This window comes from Xyrauchen texanus, chromosome 31 (genome assembly GCF_025860055.1).
Source record: "Xyrauchen texanus isolate HMW12.3.18 chromosome 31, RBS_HiC_50CHRs, whole genome shotgun sequence".
NCBI lineage: Eukaryota > Metazoa > Chordata > Actinopteri > Cypriniformes > Catostomidae > Xyrauchen > Xyrauchen texanus.
In genome coordinates, this window is record NC_068306.1 from 10,248,550 (window position 1) to 10,267,064 (window position 18,515).

Sequence of the window (18,515 nt, forward strand, 5' to 3'; positions counted from 1 at the left end):
CAACTCTGTAATTTAATTTATGGGCACCTAACCACATTAGTTTAGATTATAGGATTAAACAAGGATTATAATGGCTATGAAGAGCCAGCTATTTATTTACTATACATTTTGCTTCATTAGGTGGTGATGAATAAACAGAGGAAGATAATTTGGCCCGGAGGTGAAACGGAGAGGCCGAGAGGATTCCAGATGTCAACCAGATTAAAGGTACAGAGTTTACTCCCTATACAAGGAGGTTTATAATACCTGGAGAGAGTTCTCCATTAGTATTTATTTTCATCTCAGTGGCAGTTAATTGGCTAGTGCGTTCCCCAATCTCCTGAACTATAAATGTCATGTGACTTAACACTTCTGGAGCCACAGGACAATGATGCCCATGGCACCACAGGAACACGCACAGTCCCAAGGCCTTCAGTAGTGACTATCCTGAGCTGTCAAAGCCTGCACAATATAAGAATATATTAAAAATAAGAATAAAACATTTAAATAAGTCATTTTCAAGCTTTTAAAAGCCCTACAATTTAACTCTCTGACAAAAAATCTATAAGATAATGAAATATAATAAAAAAAAACATACATATTCAGAAATAACAGATTGCTTCTTTTGAATTGCTGTGAGTGGAGAACAGCATCAGTTACAGCATCTACCAGTAGGGGCTAACTCAAACATGCTAAATGCTGTGAGTGGAGAAAGTTACGCTTCGCTTTATTGGTATAGTTACAGCATCTACCAGTAGGGGCTAACTCAAACATGCTAAATAGCATTGTCCCTAAATGTATCCCAAATTAAGGGTCAAAGATCTAATGAAAGAAGTTACAACAACACTCTTGGTGTCACACAGAGCAGTAAAACCAAATCCTGACCATCTATTGCAGATAGTGACCATTCATCAGGAACCGTTTGTGTATGTGAAGCCAACTACGCTGGATGGGACCTGCAAAGAAGAGTACACACCTAATGGAGTCTTGATTAAAAAGGTGATCTGCACTGGACCAAATGAGACCATCCCAGGTAACCCATCAGGGACGTTTATATTGTCACTGTGCTTCTCTACATACGCCGTCTGGAGATACATACATACATACATACATGCATACATATATATGCAGCAGGTATTTATATATGTATGAATGTAGCAAGTGTGCAAGTGTATGTTTGAGGGAAAGTAACTGCATATTAATGCAGATTTTGTGTGTGTGTGATGCTGTAAGTGTGCGGCCATTTCTGCTTATTGCAAAATGTGTGTGCATGAACTGAGTGTTTGCAAACGATGTGTTTTGTCTTCCATTGTGGCATTCAGATTTAAATGTTTGTGACATACAACTGTGGGTGTGCTTTATGTTGCAGCCTATACACTCACCTAAAGGATTATTAGGAACACCTGTTCAATTTCTCATTAATGCAATTATCTAATCAACCAATCACGTGGCAGTTGCTTCAATGCATTTAGGGGTGTGTTCCTGGTCAAGACAATCTCCTGAACTCCAAACTGAATGTCAGAATGGGAAAGAAAGGCGATTTAAGCAATTTTGAGCGTGGCATGGTTGTTGGTGCCAGACGGGCCGGTCTGAGTATTTCACAATCTGCTCAGTTACTGGGATTTTCACACACAACCATTTCTAGGGTTTACAAAGAATGGTGTGAAAAGGGAAAAACATCCAGTATGCGGCAGTCCTGTGGGCGAAAATGCCTTGTTGATGCTAGAGGTCAGAGGAGAATGGGCCGACTGATTCAAGCTGATAGAAGAGCAACTTTGCCTGAAATAACCACTCGTTACAACCGAGGTATGCAGCAAAGCATTTGTGAAGCCACAACACGCACAACCTTGAGGCGGATGGGCTACAACAGCAGAAGACCCCACCAGGTACCACTCATCTCCACTACAAATAGGAAAAAGTGGCTACAATTTGCAAGAGCTCACCAAAATTGGACAGTTGAAGACTGGAAAAATGTTGCCTGGTCTGATGAGTCTCGATTTCTGTTGAGACATTCAGATGGTAGAGTCAGAATTTGGCATAAACAGAATGAGAACATGGATCCATCATGCCTTGTTACCACTGTGCAGGCTGCTGGTGGTGGTGTAATGGTGTGGGGGATGTTTTCTTGGCACACTTTAGGCCCCTTAGTGCCAATTGGGCATCGTTTAAATGCCACGGCCTACCTGAGCATTGTTTCTGATCATGTCCATCCCTTTATGGCCACCATGTACCCATCCTCTGATGGCTACTTCCAGCAGGATAATGCACCATGTCACAAAGCTTGAATCATTTCAAATTTGTTTCTTGAACATGACAATGAGTTCACTGTACTAAAATGGCCCCCACAGTCACCAGATCTCAACCCAATAGAGCATCTTTGGGATGTGGTGGAACGGGAGCTTCGTGCCCTGGATGTGCATCCCACAAATCTCCATCAACTGCAAGATGCTATCCTATCAATATGGGCCAACATTTCTAAAGAATGCTTTCAGCACCTTGTTGAATCAATGCCACGTAGAATTAAGGCAGTTCTGAAGGCGAAAGGGGGTCAAACACAGTATTAGTATGGTGTTCCTAATAATCCTTTAGGTGAGTGTATAAGTTGCATGGTAAATTGTGAAAGTTATTATAGAAGGATTGTGTGTACCTATTTTAGATGCTGGTGAAAGTAAATCTATTTTGACTGCAAGAGTTGTGGTCAGTGCAGCTTGAAAAATAATTCATAAAGCTTGTTAATATTATATTTAGTTAGCATCTAAAAATATCTATGGCTGGCTCAGAAGCAGAGCTAAAGTTGAATTTATGGTAATTAAATTGATCAGACCTCAATGATGTTGCCAGCTAAAATAAAAAACACATAATCTGTAAATGGGCAAGTGATTTTCGCATTGTGGTGAGTGGGTTGAGAGTGGTGTGCTTTCAAACATTGATATTTCCAGATCTACTTTTGTCAGATGGAATGAAATTTCACCTTTTCTGGTATGGTTACAGGACGCCCAATAGTTCCCCAATGTTGTTATGGATTTTGCGTTGACCTCCTGATCAAGCTGGCGATGACCATGAACTTCACCTATGAAGTGCACCTAGTGGCAGATGGAAAATTCGGAACACAGGAAAGAGTAAGTTCAGTTTCACATTGTCTCAAACTAAAGCAATAGAAACATTTGTGTGACATGAAATGTTAATGTGACAAATTACAAAGCTTTCTGTTTATCATTGAGATAATTTTCTTTGGTCTCAGGTGAATAACAGTAACAAGAAGGAATGGAATGGCATGATGGGTGAGCTCCTGGGTGGTCTTGCAGATATGATTGTTGCTCCATTGACGATTAACAATGAACGAGCCCAGTACATAGAATTCTCCAAGCCTTTCAAATACCAAGGACTCACTATCCTCGTGAAAAAGGTAAATCAAAATAATGCCACCTCGAGGTCCAGAAATAGGTCCAGAATTCAGAACCCTTTGTTCTACATAAAGTGTTGTGTTCGGTACTGAGTCAGTCAGTACATTTACATGCACAGTTATAATTGAGCTACAGTTTTCATCTGTCTGTCCAAGTGTTCATGACACAATGTGTATGAACATCCAAAATAAAAGGAATACAATAGTTCAAAAGTTTTTCATCATTCTATATGTTTAAGAATGCTCAGCTTCTTCAGCTGCAACAACTTTATTGCTGTCTCCTCATCTGTCCAAAAATGTATGTTCCTTTTACAGAGCATTTAAAAATACTGACTGAAATATGCGAAATATTTGTAAGTGAACATGTACTGTGTGTTATAGGAAATTCCTCGTAGTACGCTGGACTCGTTCATGCAGCCATTCCAAAGCACACTGTGGCTACTGGTGGGTCTCTCAGTGCATGTGGTGGCGGTGATGCTTTACCTACTAGACCGGTTCAGGTACAAGAAACGTTGGGTTGAGAGAGTGGCTAGCTTTTCCATGTGGGGTGTCCATGGGGTGGCTGTGTGAGCTTGTTGTTTGTTCTGTCTTTTTTGCTAGTTGGTTTCACTCATTTGGAGCCATGTAGCACATTTTTTGCAGGATTTCTCCAAGTACATGAGAGACCTGAACATGTCATTGTCAGTGTCATGGAGGTGGAGAAGGTTGGGTGGCTGCACTTTGTGAGCCTGGTCTCTTTTCCTGTCTGCTCTCCATCTCTTTGCCTCACTTCAACATCCTTGATTATTCTGCCTGTGCCCATTTTGGTCAATGCAAAATGATTTAAGAATATCTTTCCCATTGAGAGACTGAAGTATTGGTTTGAAGGCCACTTGGGTAGTCTTGGGCTTATTCTCACCATGTTCGTTGTCTCACCTGGTTTTCCCAGCCCATTTGGAAGGTTTAAAGTAAACAGCGAAGAAGAAGAAGAGGATGCCCTCACATTATCTTCAGCTATGTGGTTTTCCTGGGGAGTCTTGTTGAACTCTGGAATTGGAGAAGGTGTTGTGAAAGTCAAACGCCATTTATGATCATGATAAATGACTAAAAATGATATTTTAAACAGATTTATTTTACATATGTTTGACTATGTATATGTTATCCAGGTGCCCCCCGTAGTTTTTCAGCAAGAATTCTGGGAATGGTGTGGGCTGGCTTCGCTATGATCATAGTAGCCTCTTATACTGCCAACCTGGCTGCCTTTCTGGTGTTGGACCGGCCTGAGGAGCGCATCACCGGCATCAATGACCCAAGGGTATGCTTTTCAAATTCAGTAATTTTTCAGTTGAAAAAGCATTGATTATGCTACGTTTACACCTCTTGTTCACACTGGAATGGCATTTTCCTTTCAAACGAAAAACATATTAGTGTGTACATGGTCTAAGCTGGTTCCCTTCTATGAACTGTAGTGTGAGCTTTCTTCTGTACAATTCTTTTGTTTCCAGCTGAGGAACCCATCAGACAAGTTCATCTATGCCACAGTAAAGCAGAGTTCGGTGGATATTTACTTCCGCCGTCAGGTTGAACTGAGCACCATGTACCGCCACATGGAGAAGCATAACTACGAGAGTGCCGCTGAAGCCATCCAGGCTGTTCGGGACAAGTGAGTCCCCGTATGGTAGACACCAGCAGGTCTGGCCCCATGGTCAGTCAGTCAGTTAGTCTTAAGGGTCCTGGGCCAGCAGATCACAGGCATATGCACTACCGGTCAAAACCTTTGAAACACTTGACTGAAATGTTTCTCATGATCTTAAAAATCTTTTGATCTGAAAGTGTATGCTTAAATGTTTGAAATTAGTTTTGTAGACAAAAATATAATTGTGCCACCATATTAATGTATTTAATTACAAAACTAAAATATAATAATAATACAATTTAAATCAATGACTTGGACCAATTAATGAAGAAAAGGAGTCAACAAGTGCCCATAATAGATGGGAACTCCTTCAATACTGTTTAAAAATCATCCCAGGGTGATACTTCAAGAAGTTGGTTAAGAAAATGTCAAGAGTACATATCTGCAAATTCTATGCAAAGGGTGACTACTTTGAATATGCTCAAATTGAACACCGTTATCAGTGCCAGCACTTACTGCGCTGACCTGTGACCCTGGCCCATAACCCAGCCCAGAGTCCACCAAATATACATTTTTTTAATAATTAGCTGAAGAACTCTTTCAGGTTTTCTGCAAAAACATCATTCTGGGAATCCAATGTGGGACAAAGCTCCACTCGTCCGGCATTGGATTTAATTTGCCTTTTGATTTCTGTTAACAAAAGCTGCTCAAGACGGGTGGGTGGGTGCCACAAGTGTGTTGTTTCTCACAGTACTGTTGCATCGTAACCCCCAACCCTTCCCGTCCTCCTTCCTTCCCCCCTGCCCCCACAGCAAGCTGCATGCTTTCATCTGGGACTCTGCGGTGCTGGAGTTTGAAGCCTCGCAGAAGTGCGATCTGGTGACCACGGGAGAGCTGTTTTTCCGTTCGGGCTTTGGCATAGGCATGCGCAAGGACAGCCCCTGGAAACAGAATGTGTCCCTGGCTATTCTCAGGTCTGTCCCAGCTAAAGCAGCATATTGTAAGCTTTTCTATAGTTTTATGTTGTACAACAAATCTCACCATTGGACCCTTACTCATCATCTCTCTCTGTGTATTTCCCTTCTTCTATCCCAGCTCTGTTGTCTATATGTGCTAGTACATACTGTTTATGTGTTTGTTTGTACATGCTAGTGGTTGTGACTTTTCTGTGGGATTTTCTTCCAAAAGCAACGTATTAATGTTTTAACTTCTTTTCCTGCTCCCCTCCACCCCGTTGCAGTTCCCATGAGAATGGCTTCATGGAGGACCTAGATAAAACCTGGGTGAGATACCAGGAATGTGACTCAAGAAGCAATGCCCCAGCCACACTCACTTTTGAGAATATGGCAGGTATGGTCCACTCATAGGTACCGAGTAACCTAAAAGAGATTGGACAAAAAAGGTACTGTAGGTAAGGTATTGGGGCCTTTTTTTGTCCAATGCCTTTAGATGTCATTTTTACACTCAACTGTGTTGTTGCTCACATTTTTAACAAGCTCATTGACATTGAACATCCATCTATTTTGCATGGTTTTCAGCAGCAGGCCATAAAAATGTAGGTGATACATTTGGACTCCATCACACAGAGGCTTCACCCCGTTCAGCTCATCTGTGGGTTAATTCGAAAAATATGGTGTCACCTCTGTGAATTATCTGACAATTCTATTCATCCGTCCTATTCACAGGTGTCTTCATGCTAGTCGCTGGTGGCATTGCAGCAGGGATCTTCCTAATCTTCATTGAGATTGCGTACAAGCGCCATAAAGACGCCCGCAGGAAGCAGATGCAGCTAGCCTTTGCGGCCGTAAATGTTTGGAGGAAGAACCTACAGGTAAGGTCTCCCCCCCTACAACACAAGATGTAAAAACAAGGGTTAAAATGGCCACCCAACAGACTTTTTGTCAAGGGGCTTTAGGTCTCAAGCTCTTAGTATGCACCTCTCTTAAAAACAGATCCTCCTGTTCTTATTAATGTCTGCATATTTTTCCTGGGTTTCCAATACGGCCAATAGAGATCAAACAGCCTCTGTTCAATTTCCAGGGCTGATCTGGGATTGTCCAACCTGCAGAGACTAAACCAATTTTGGTGGTCTTAGCTGGTCTAGATGGTCCCAGCCTGACCAGCTGGGAAGGGCCCAAAACCCTTTTAAAACCAGCATACCAGACGAATCTGACCATGCTGGGAGAACAGCTAAGACTAGCAAACTATGCTAGGCTGTTTATTTTTTTATTTTTTTTAAGCAGGGCAGCCTGCTCTGGTTCAGTCAGCCTCCTTCTTGTCTGTCCCAATAGGACATTAAAGAGAGCTCAGGGAGTCAAGCTGTGGGTGTGGCTGGAACTCCATCTTTAGTATTTAAAATGATTTGATCCATCTTGTTGCTACATCATCCTTGCTATGTGAATCAGTATATGTAAAATAGCAGATATGCTTCGTTATTCATCCCAATGTGAAGCTGCTTTCATGGCATAAACCATGAAAATAATTAAAGTGCCCTAAATTATGCAGTACAGTTTGACAAATATAAAAATTATAGAGGCAGCCAAATTGAAGTGCTTAGGGTAGTTAGTGAGTCTATGTTTAAAGTGAAGTGGAATGCAGCCCTAATGGGTCTGTGATATTTTGGTGGGGGGGCTGTGAGATCCTCATGATGTTTTTTTATTAAAAATGTCAAAAGGTCACACGTCTGCCATAAAATAAACCGCAGTGATGATAAACCTTTGTCAGCAGGTCAATATTGGTGTTTGCCATCTGCCTCACACAATTACTTGTATAATTGCCTTTGTATGTACAGTATATACATGTAGGCTTTTATGGAAAAAGGATAAGCAAACACAAAGTCCAATATACTCAAAAGTCAACATGAAATCAAAACTGACCCTATCCATGTTCCTGGTCTTATATTGAAGGATTCATTGCCTCTTTTGATGAAAGATCACATTGAATAACTTGCTCTACCTCTAAAATGACTTACCTTTTCAAATGATTCACCAAGCCCTATTACTTTTCAACCCATCCCCTCCAACCACCATGTAGAGACCACTTTTCATGAGGCGATCAATTCTCAATAGATAAAACCTAGTTTTTCATGTTGAATTTATTGTTTCACTCAAATACATCACCGTACGGAAGTAAAATGGGTTGAGAACACTGTTTCCTGTTGAATTAAATATGTATCTTAGAAGAAGAAATATGCCAAATAAAATCACAACAAATTAGATTGAATTAAACAAATCCTGTTAGTTTGCATAGACCATTCACATTGAATTTAAGAATGCGGATCATGTCGGCTTTTCCTTTCTGCACAGTAATTTACAAAAAACAATTGATGGTAGCAACTTTCTTGGAAGCTTGTTTATGAAAATATTATCTATGTTCTGTTTGGACACTTGTATACATATCAATTTCTATTTTCAAATCCACCATCTGCATATGTGTGTATTGCACCTTCATACAGAAAACCGTGTTATGGGAACATTGCACTTCTGAATAACCTGCCCAGTCTGCAGCTTAATCCATTTGGCAGTTCCTCTGTGGTCTCAAAAGCAAATAGTTGTCAAAAACATACTGTATGCTGCCTATATTATATTGGCTAATAGTTGTCTGTTGGAGCAGAATCCTTTCGAAGTGCCTTCAGGAAAATCAAAAGAGAAGATACTCACAGAGGATGCAAAACAAAATGAACAGTGAACGTGCTTTCATGACATTCCTTCAAGACTTGCAGCCAGTTTCAAGTGTGTCTCTGTTCCGGTTGTCTGCTTGGGTCCAGCATGCTAATGCACAGATAGTGTTCTGACCACAGCCTAAATAGCTTGTTATTTCATTTTTCTTTAAAAACAAAACAAAATTGAAGGTTAAATATTGTAACAGCAGTGTGTTTTCTAAATTCTTCTTAGGCTGCAAAAACACTATGGTAAGTCACCAAATTGTTAAGGCAAGGAGGTCGATTTTTTTATTTTTTGGAAGACGAAAACAATTGTGAAGATGATCCAAAAGTCTTCCATTCGATGAAACCTACTGATTTCTTATCCACATTTTGCTAATTGTATTCACATTCTTGCTACTACTGCCCTCTGCATGAGTCTAGATTAAATTCACACCACACTTCAAGGATTGTTCTGGGTTTAATACAAGTTAAACTCGATGGACAGGAATTGTGGCATAATGTTGTTAATTAACAAAAAAGAAGAAAAATCAAAAACAAGATCTGAATGAAAGTGGGGTCAGACAAGAAATTTTAAAATACGCACCGTTTATAGTCATAAGTATAGTATAGGCATGAGACTTAATTATAGAGGCTAACACCAGTTATACGCTGTCCAGTTATATCTTTACTTAAAATGTAAATGTTAAAAACATTCATTGTCATGGCAACATAATGCCAGTAAAGCCTGTGTAAACCAAGTAACTTTTGCACCAACCAAGTATCATAGAATGAACGTAACTATAACTACATTTTTGCCAGCTCTGTTTTACGTGCCGTGTTCAGTTTCGCTGCGCTTTCCTGGTGAAAATAACACTAGGCACTACAACGTTTTATTCACCTTCACACGAATCACAAGTTCAACTGCTGATTACTAATTTATAAACACTTATTTTTTTGCTCTATTACTGACACACACTGCTGTGTTATGATATCGAAACACTTTTACTCGCATCATTTGAAAACCAATACATTTTAATGCTTGTATTGCAGACTAACCTACATTTACACACTTATTCTAACATGATTAGCTTGCACGGCAGCTCACCTGATGGAGTTTTCTGACAGCACTACCGAGGTTCGTGCGCAGCCAAGCACACAAGCTGACACATGAGACAAAAGTGTCAGAAAGCACAGAAAAGAACGTGGTTGCTTCAAAAAAATGTACTTTTCAAGTCATATTTGCTTTTAGTACACTATCGGTTAGGCTTATAGTAGGTGTTGTTGTAGAGTAAGGATGTCTGTTTTATTCACATCTTATTTGCTTTTAGGGCAATAGAAGTTAGGTTTAGTTTTAGGTTAGGGAGGTACATTTTCCTCGTTAAAAATTCACCTTAAAAACCTTGTCTGATTACGACACCATTTCACTCTCTTTTGGCACCCCTCACTGGACATTTCACTGGGAAACTGCAGCGATAAATGTAATAAAGCACATGATTTTGTTTTGCAAAAATGTTGCTATGGTTATGTAATGTTCATGGGATCAGGCTGTTTTGCACAATGTCTGCAAGAAAGAAGTTGAAGTAGCGTCCTTGTTTACATGGAGCTGAGCTGGTCATTTGCCAGACCGCTGTTTTGAATCCACAAAAGAATATTAGTGTGTTTTCTCCCATTGTCTGCATACATGCATTATTTTTATTAACAAAAACTAAGGGAGGAGTCTAATTTGTTTGGTGGAAATTGACTTTATATGCCGTCCATTGAGCTAGTCTTTTATTGAACCCCGAACATACCTTTTGCAATGCCTTGGTACTTCCCACATGTGGGGTGAATTTCCGTTATACCTCACAAAAAGTATAACGCTCAAAGAGGGTTCAGATAAGTATCCATGTATTGATCAGTATTATTTCATATCCTGTGCTCATTTTGGCATTTTATTGGTTGCTCTACCTCCCTATTGAAGTGTTGCTTGTTTTGTGATACTACAATTTTGCTTGGCTTCTTTGATGTCATTGTTTCCTCAGCAAGCTCATTTTGCTGCCTCTGCTTTTACATCTGGATCTTAAAGTCATATTATACTATAAATATTCATTTTATTTTTCTTTCTTCCTCCCCAATGCAGCCCTCTTCCTCTGTAGAGACTCAGGATGTAAGAATATCTTAATTCGACCTTTTCTTACACAAACACACCCAGTCTTGTGCTATACCTTCAAACCTTTTGTAGAGGCTAGAGAGTAGCAGTGTGGGGCACCTTTGTTGGATGGTGGGAGGGAAGAAACACAAGGGTCCCAAACTACTATGTTTACGTTGTAAACCATGGACGACAAGGAATTTGAAAGTGCCATCATTTTATGCAACCAAATCTGATCCTCTACCAATTCATAGTCTCTTTGCTTTGTGTCAAATGCATGAAAAAGACAAGTCTAACTTCCATTTACATCTGTAGATAGTTGGGGTAAAGATAGGCTATCAACAGGGAATGAGGGGGTTTGGTTTTGGCAGATTAAAACCCGCCAAAGGGCATGAATAATTGTTCTACATATATTTATTTTAGGATAGGAAAAGTGGTAGCGCAGACAGCGACGCAAAAATGAAACCCTCTTTTAGGTCCATCAGTACAACCCTGGCGTCCAGCATCAAGAGACGTAGGTCCTCCAAAGACACGGTAAGGAGGTTAAGGAATGGCATCTCTTTTTACTCGCCCAGTCTCTCTACCTTATTTTCCATCTGTCTTTCTCTTTTCTCCTATCTTAAATGACATGTCATGTCTTGAAACCAAGAGAGTCCCATTCCTCTCTGGTTATTCCTTCATTCCTAGCATCTCGGCCACGTGTCTGTCAGTCAGTCATCGAGTCACCATCAAGATCCCATCTCTCGGTTAGGACTTACATTTACATTTATGCATTTGGCAGACACTTTTATCCAAAGCGACTTACAGTGCACTTATTACAGGGACAATCCTGTCCCAGAGCAACCTGGAGTTAAGTGCCTTGCTCAAGGGCCCAACAGTGGCATCTTGGTGGTGCTGGGGCTTGAACCCCCGACCTTCTGGTCAGTAACCCTGAGCCTCAACCACTGAGCCACCACTGCCCGACTTAAGCGCATAGCCATCCTTAAGAGTAAATCCAAACAGTTTTAGGACCCAATGAATCTGTAAATTTGACACATGGTTTTATCAGTTTTGTTCCAAGGGGAGGGGGCGCTGCACAATGCCTGATGTTCCTGGGCTGCTTCTCTCCCTATTGCAACCTCTGGATGTGGAGTGTCTGTTTGTGTGGGTTGAAGTGTGTGTGTGCCAAATATTCTGTGTGATGTGTTTATTTGTATCTGTGCGTGTGACTTGTTCCCGTATCCTGCGTAATGTGATGGATATGGCCAGTCTCGCAAAATTCGGAGATTTTTCCATCGAAGGCATGCTTTTGTGTTGTGGTGTTTGATCAGAGCAACCGATACCATGCGGACTAACTTTTTTCATTTAAACAGCTGATCTTCCCTTTCAGAGTTTGGAATCGTCAATTAACAACAATTGTCTTTTTGTTTTATTTAAGGTCCCGACAAAGCCGATTTTAAAGGGATAGTTCACCCAAAAACAAAAATGATGATTGTTTACTTACACTTATGTTGTTCTAAACCCTAATTATATAATTGTATTCTTGAACTTGGCATATACATGATTAAAACTACATGGTGGTGAGTAAATGATAACGAAATGTGCACTTTGGGTGAACTGTTCCTTAATAGACCATTATAGGATCAAGATTTAAGTTTTTTTATTTTTTATAGCAAGTTTTGTATAAGAGCGTCAAACTTAGATTTTGCTTGCAGTTTTGGTTATGACATCAACCGTACTCTGTATTTTTAAGGCAAGGAATTGGACGGCTGCAAAATTTGGGGTCCACTGTGCTCCATATATATATATATATTAACAACACAATTCTTTTTTTCAATTAGTTATTCTTATTACTTTGGTAAAAAAAAAAAAAAAAAGAATTGTTATGATGCCATGGTAAAATGTTTCAAGTCACAGAGAGAATTTGGGATGAATTTTATTTTACTGATGATAATCATTTTCTTGTCTATGGCGCCACAAATGTTTTATAGGGTTTTGTTCCTTTTTTTTTCATGTCTGTTTGTTTGGGATATGTGTTCTAAGTAGAGCACACCTTAGCACCATCTACTACTGTATGTTACACTACTTGTAGATTTATTTATTGTTTATTCCTTTTCTGTTTTAAATGAGGAGAATGGGAAATATTGTGACGCTGGGTTTGGTCAACGGTTAAGAAAGGACACCGCCATCAATGTGAAAAGAGAAATACGGTCCAATCATTCAGTGTTTAATCATCCTCTTATTTTGATATCAGTGTTGCCTCTTTCTCTTTATATAAATGGATGTATATGGATTTATAACTGTTGACATCCCCCACATGATGTACATGCTACACAGCCTCTCTCTTCCTCTGCAAGCATGCAATATTTTGTGTCGTAGAAGTAGAGACTATGTTTTGGTTTCCCTTGTATAAGTAGATGCATTTGTTTTGTTTGGTAGTGATGATACAAGCACTTATTTCACTTATGAGTCTCTTTTGAGGATTCACTGTCTATCACCAGGGGGCACTGTGGGCTTGATTTGGAAGTGCCAACAGCAAGCCCTCTAAGTGAACATAAGAACTCTTTCAAGGCGTGCTAGAGGCATTCTTGACGCAACACCAAGGCTGGGAAGAAAAATGACTTCCGGTGTCAGACATATTGCTGAATATATCTATTCTGCAATATGATGATGATTTTGAAGATAAGAATTATCACCTTAGAATTGTTGCATCATTTCTTTGAGCTTAAAAAAAAAAAAAAAGCGAATTATTCACAATGCCATAAGAATAAAAAACACAGTAAGCTATAAAAGAGGACACATGCTAATTAAAAGTACCGTACACATTAGTGCAAGTCTCAGTTTCTCTATCTGAAGCTACTATTATTCTTACATTTAAAAATACATGTAGGCTACATGTAAACTTTTAATCAGAAATTCTGAACTTGAAACTTAAACACCCAAAAGATGTATGTGTCCTTATTTTTTGCAGAATGGTTATTCTTACAAATCAAAGCAATCTAAAGCCCTATTGCTGCTGCTTTTCCATCAGAATATATGCATTTCTGCTTATGGAATATGGATTCTTTACAAATATCAGTCTGTCACATTGCATTCAGTCATGATTGACAGACTGTAAGATAACTGAACCTGATTGAGAAGAGCCAACTTTGTAAAGTTGCCATAGCTTAACCAAAGAAGCTCTCTGTGCCTCACTTTCACAGTTTTGCCACAGCAAGGATCCATTTTAAAACACGTTATGTAATTATAACGTTAGATCAAATTATTTTATTTAAAATGTCCTTGCCGTTGCAACACGGCAAGCCTTATTGCAAGACATTTTATAGCTTACAGAAATTTAAAATGAAAGCAAAAACTGATTTGTTGTGGTTATTGCTATTCTGACTGGGTACCTGCATGTGGTTGGGAGTTGTCAACCCAACACTGCAGATGGCCACGTGAGAGAACAGCTTGTTCCCCTTCTAACACATATAGGCTGCGAAAGAGGAAACAGAAACCTCAGCTGAATGAGAACCTATTCTATTATTTTAAATAGAAACTGAAAACAATTTGGATATTTAAATCACAATTAAAAATGTATGAATTGCATTAGATCATAAAATATCAAACCATGTGGCACCTTCAAATAAGTAACAAAACATTTCTTAATAGGTGCTATAGCTTTTCTTAATAGGTGCTATAGCTTTACTTAAAACTAACTTTACTTCTCTCAGCCATTTTGCAATATCCTTTAACCAATGGTTAACAAGTTTTTAGGATGTATGAAGTCAGTTCTCCTCAAGTCTCCACATATGTCCCGACAAAGTAACCACATGTGTAATTTAGCATAATCTGAAGATAAAATGTATAGTGGAACATGTCCTTAAGTTTGACAACCAGAAAGTGGCAAAATCCTTTTTATCTTCATTTTTAACAGTGGGCTCGACTGTGCGCTACATCTTATCCAATTTTTGTGAGAGCGATAATTCTAAGCGCATTTTTTGCACCAGCGCAGAGCACAAATGGGCATTGGTGGGAGTGTTTGCATGCAAATTGTGGGAGTATAGTATGGTAATGAAGTGGCACAAAACGCAATTTGTCCTTAGCGCAATTATCTGTTTCTAAGATGTTTCAATACCACGTCTGTTTTCAGCACAACGTCAAAATTCAGTTCCTAAGTTTGGAGATTCCACCAGCAGCTGGTAATAAAGTTAATGTCCAAACTCTGAAAATATAGTGGAAAATCAAATAAAGTTCTTGGCGATCACTATCATGGCCGATTTTTGAAATAAATATTCATGAGGTCTGTTTTAAACTATCCATAGTTCGTTCTTTTTCTTTTTTTTTTTTTTTCAATTATTATTTTGTTTATATTAACAATTGTACATATGATCTCATTTGTAATGGTATTTTTTTAAGTCACTGCAAAGGAGCAGGTGGTAGAAGTTGGAGAGATTAAAATATCTGGATTTGGTATGATTTTTTTAAATCGACCGGTAGAAGTGAAGTGCGTGCTGATACAATCACTGTTCTTGTAGCCATGATTTGTGTGTCAGAGATGAAAATGTAAGTCTTACTAATCATTCTCAATACTTTAACGGAGCGCAAGCCCAAATTCTGACGAGAATCACACTTTCCATGCATATAAAAGGAGCATGTCACTGGCCTAGAAATATGTGTGACATTCATAAAGGATGCAGTTAATGTCCAAAAGAAAGTAACTTTTTTTTATTCTTCTAATTCATTGCATACAGTCCATTCACACTATCAACTTCTTATGATTGTGCTTTCTTTGTTTATATCACTGGTGCTTGAAAGGAAAAAACACATACTGTATAATTGGACACAGATGGTTCAATAACCAGAGAAGAAGGTCCTCCCAGTTAAATTGCACTGGACCAAGCCCATTAGTGCATTGTGCGTGCGATTCCACCAAACCCACTTGCATCCAGACTTAGTCCATGCTTGCACGAAAATACCAAAACTTCATGGCCATGCCAATTAACTTTGCATGTATGACTTATACTGGGGCCTATTTTAAGAGTTATATCTATTTTTTTTTACCATTTAAACTGAACAATACTCATTTTTGGTGTTTTTGCTTGGAAAAGTGCTTTATGATGTGCTTTTAAAATAATGCCAGTTGGTGTAATATTTTGTTATCTAATGCAATGATATTTTGTTTATTTCAAGCTCGGCTTCAGTGTCCTAATACGTTTTCGGGCCACTGTAGCTATAGATAAACTTCAAAAACAAAAGTAATTGGGTGACCTGTAAAAATCTCACAGTTTAGACCCTGTTTCCTCTTCGTTAATATTATTCTGAATAACTCCTAAAGGCAGCAAAATAGCAGCAAGAACACTTTTCTTTAAAATATGCATATATCTTTTTGGATGTTTTAGACTATTGTAAGAATGTTAGCCTCGAAAGTCCTTCAGAGCCTTGCCCTAAAGGCAAAATTTAGAGTGAAGTTTAAAGTATTTTGGTGACATCTGAAAGATGGAAGGTTTGAGTCATCATTTCGCATTCACTTGCTATGTGCTGCCTTTGGGGGTAAAGAAGGAACTCCATCTGAGCTATGAGGGGGGGTGTAAAGGTAATGGGTCAACTAATATTCTCTGTGTTTTCTACCCGTCTCTCTCCCCCTCTCTCTACAGCAATTCCCACCCACAGACATTACGGGCCAACTCAACTTGTCCGACCCGTCTGTCAGCACAGTGGTGTGAGGCACTGAGAGGGAGAGTTTAGAGAGAGATAAAGACATGTTCGTTCTTTAAAAACAAACAAAATGGACCTTGAAGGGAAAGACTTGTAGTCCCACTCCTCTAGGTTTGCACAATGGATCCATCATGGACGAAACCTACTGAGCCAATTCACCTTTATGGGGAGCCAACAAACCTCTTCATCTACTACAGAACTGTCAGCAAGGCCATCTGCAGGGGATGGCATGCCACTGTAATGCACTGGAGTGCTGCAAACACACAAACCACTTCACAGCTTGATGCTATACATTATACAGTTCTGTATAAATGTGTTCAGTTTATGTAGAAACACTTCTTAATAGTTTTATGATTATTCTTAAGTATTGTACAGTAAAATTGTATTACAATTAGTTGTATTACAATTAAAAAAACATCACTCTTCATTTATAGAGGCCAATTCTAAGGCCAGTATAACAGACTAACTAGTTAGTTAGTTTACATATGACTTTAAAACATATTTATCTACTTTAAAAACATGTTTACTTACTTTGTTTATTGCTTTTGATTATTTGTCTGTCTAATCTATAAAGGGATATGTCAGCCAATGAAGCAAATTAGCTTTACTGATTAAAGTATAATTTCCTTTGCCCTTAAGAGGGACTGTTTTAGCCAGTCAGCCCTATGCATGTAATATGCATGTAAATGTATCCCTCAAGGCTTATGGAAAACAATATATAGACACATCTAGAAACCATTCCGCCTCTACCCAACACAGAGAATAGATTCAGCATGATTAATGTTTAAAATAACATATTTTAGGGCTTATAAGTGAATTATTGTAATTTGCACACTACTTTATTAAAAACTCTCCTTCCAACTATCCTAAATGTGAAATATTAGAACTTTTTTTTTAAGTCCTTATGCGGTTTTTCTCATCTTCAGTCTAAAGGGTGCATCAAGGGGCCTGGTTTTTACATTTAACTAGCATTTGGCCTCTCATGCAAAACATCTCTTTGTGTCATCCTCACAGATGACCTTAGAGACCTTTTGCATGAGAAACACCCAAGTGTGGTCCTACTTTTGATTCTGGTGCTACAGTTTTGTACACACCTTTTGGATAGATGTGAAATCTGGCCGTTTCCCAAGATCTGGGGTTGAGAAACATCAACAAAGCTGCACTCTTAAGAAATGTTTACAGTAAATGTTCACTCACTGCTATTTATATGACCCATGTAAGAGATATCACTTAACTAGCACTTTAATGTGAATTCTGTCGAAAGCTATATGTATATAGAAATTATGCAATATGCCAAATGTTGATTGTAATATTCATAAGTGATATGAAAATGTACATTTAAGAATGTGAAATATGTAAAATTCTCAGCTGTTTGATTTTATCGAAATACTCATTGTAAAACTGAGACTTCGATTTCTTTCAGAAATATCAGTTCAAACATGTCAAAATCCTCTAGTGCATACATTCTCTGTAGTCTAGCATATAATTACCTATGAGCTTTAGGTTTTACTTTTCATAACTGACAGGTGTATATACAGTATGTTTTTCTCATTGCTTTGGTTGAGGCACAATGTATTATACCTGATTTCATTGCCTGTGTATGTTGAATTCAGTGTATACTACTTGGACTACTAGATTGTCATATGATTTTTTAGAAAATGTTGATAAAAGGGAGTATTTTTATGAGAAACTGTCACACTGTAAATTACACAAACGCAGTTATACAAATTTCATCACATATCTCCATGCAGAAACATACATTTGTTGAGAATGAGTCCTATTTAAATGAGTGCTGCATCTATGTTTGAGTTTATTTTAGATATTTCCATTAATGAACACGTTTGCATTTTGACAAATATATACAGTATATACCTAACATATCTGCATGCCAATAAAATTGTCATGTCAGCAGCAGACCACAACAAATTGATTGTGTTCTCTATTTTTGATCAAATCAATAAATAGACCTCAGATGGATGAATGGGCGTTTCATTGGTTGGTTAGTTGTTTGGATGGATGGATGGATGGATGGATATTTCATTGGATGATTTGTTGTTTGGATGGATGGATG

The 18,515-nt window shown here is 38.6% G+C and overlaps 2 protein-coding genes across 9 annotated transcripts in view; one reads left to right on the plus strand and one right to left on the minus strand.

Annotated features, from left to right (window-relative positions):
- LOC127624802 (glutamate receptor ionotropic, NMDA 1-like) overlaps positions 1-18,417 on the plus strand; it is a 45,332-nt gene extending 26,915 nt beyond the window's left edge. For 2 of the 8 annotated variants that reach the window (XM_052099715.1, XM_052099717.1), the window contains 14 exons: positions 121-207; positions 877-1,021; positions 2,968-3,098; positions 3,221-3,385; positions 3,764-3,882; positions 4,311-4,423; positions 4,528-4,676; positions 4,867-5,024; positions 5,810-5,971; positions 6,238-6,347; positions 6,683-6,828; positions 10,760-10,786; positions 11,192-11,302; positions 16,384-18,417. In XM_052099715.1, the coding sequence (XP_051955675.1) occupies positions 121-207; positions 877-1,021; positions 2,968-3,098; positions 3,221-3,385; positions 3,764-3,882; positions 4,311-4,423; positions 4,528-4,676; positions 4,867-5,024; positions 5,810-5,971; positions 6,238-6,347; positions 6,683-6,828; positions 10,760-10,786; positions 11,192-11,302; positions 16,384-16,452 (1,692 nt within the window). In that variant the 3' untranslated portion in view covers positions 16,453-18,417. The remainder of the gene's footprint in view (positions 1-120; positions 208-876; positions 1,022-2,967; positions 3,099-3,220; positions 3,386-3,763; positions 3,883-4,310; positions 4,424-4,527; positions 4,677-4,866; positions 5,025-5,809; positions 5,972-6,237; positions 6,348-6,682; positions 6,829-10,759; positions 10,787-11,191; positions 11,303-16,383) is intronic. The other 6 variants (XM_052099716.1, XM_052099718.1, XM_052099721.1 and 3 more) reach the window with 4 other exon arrangements.
- Positions 1-18,515, minus strand: part of LOC127624804 (calpastatin-like) — a 711,053-nt gene that overhangs the window by 611,653 nt on the left and 80,885 nt on the right. The window lies entirely within an intron of this gene.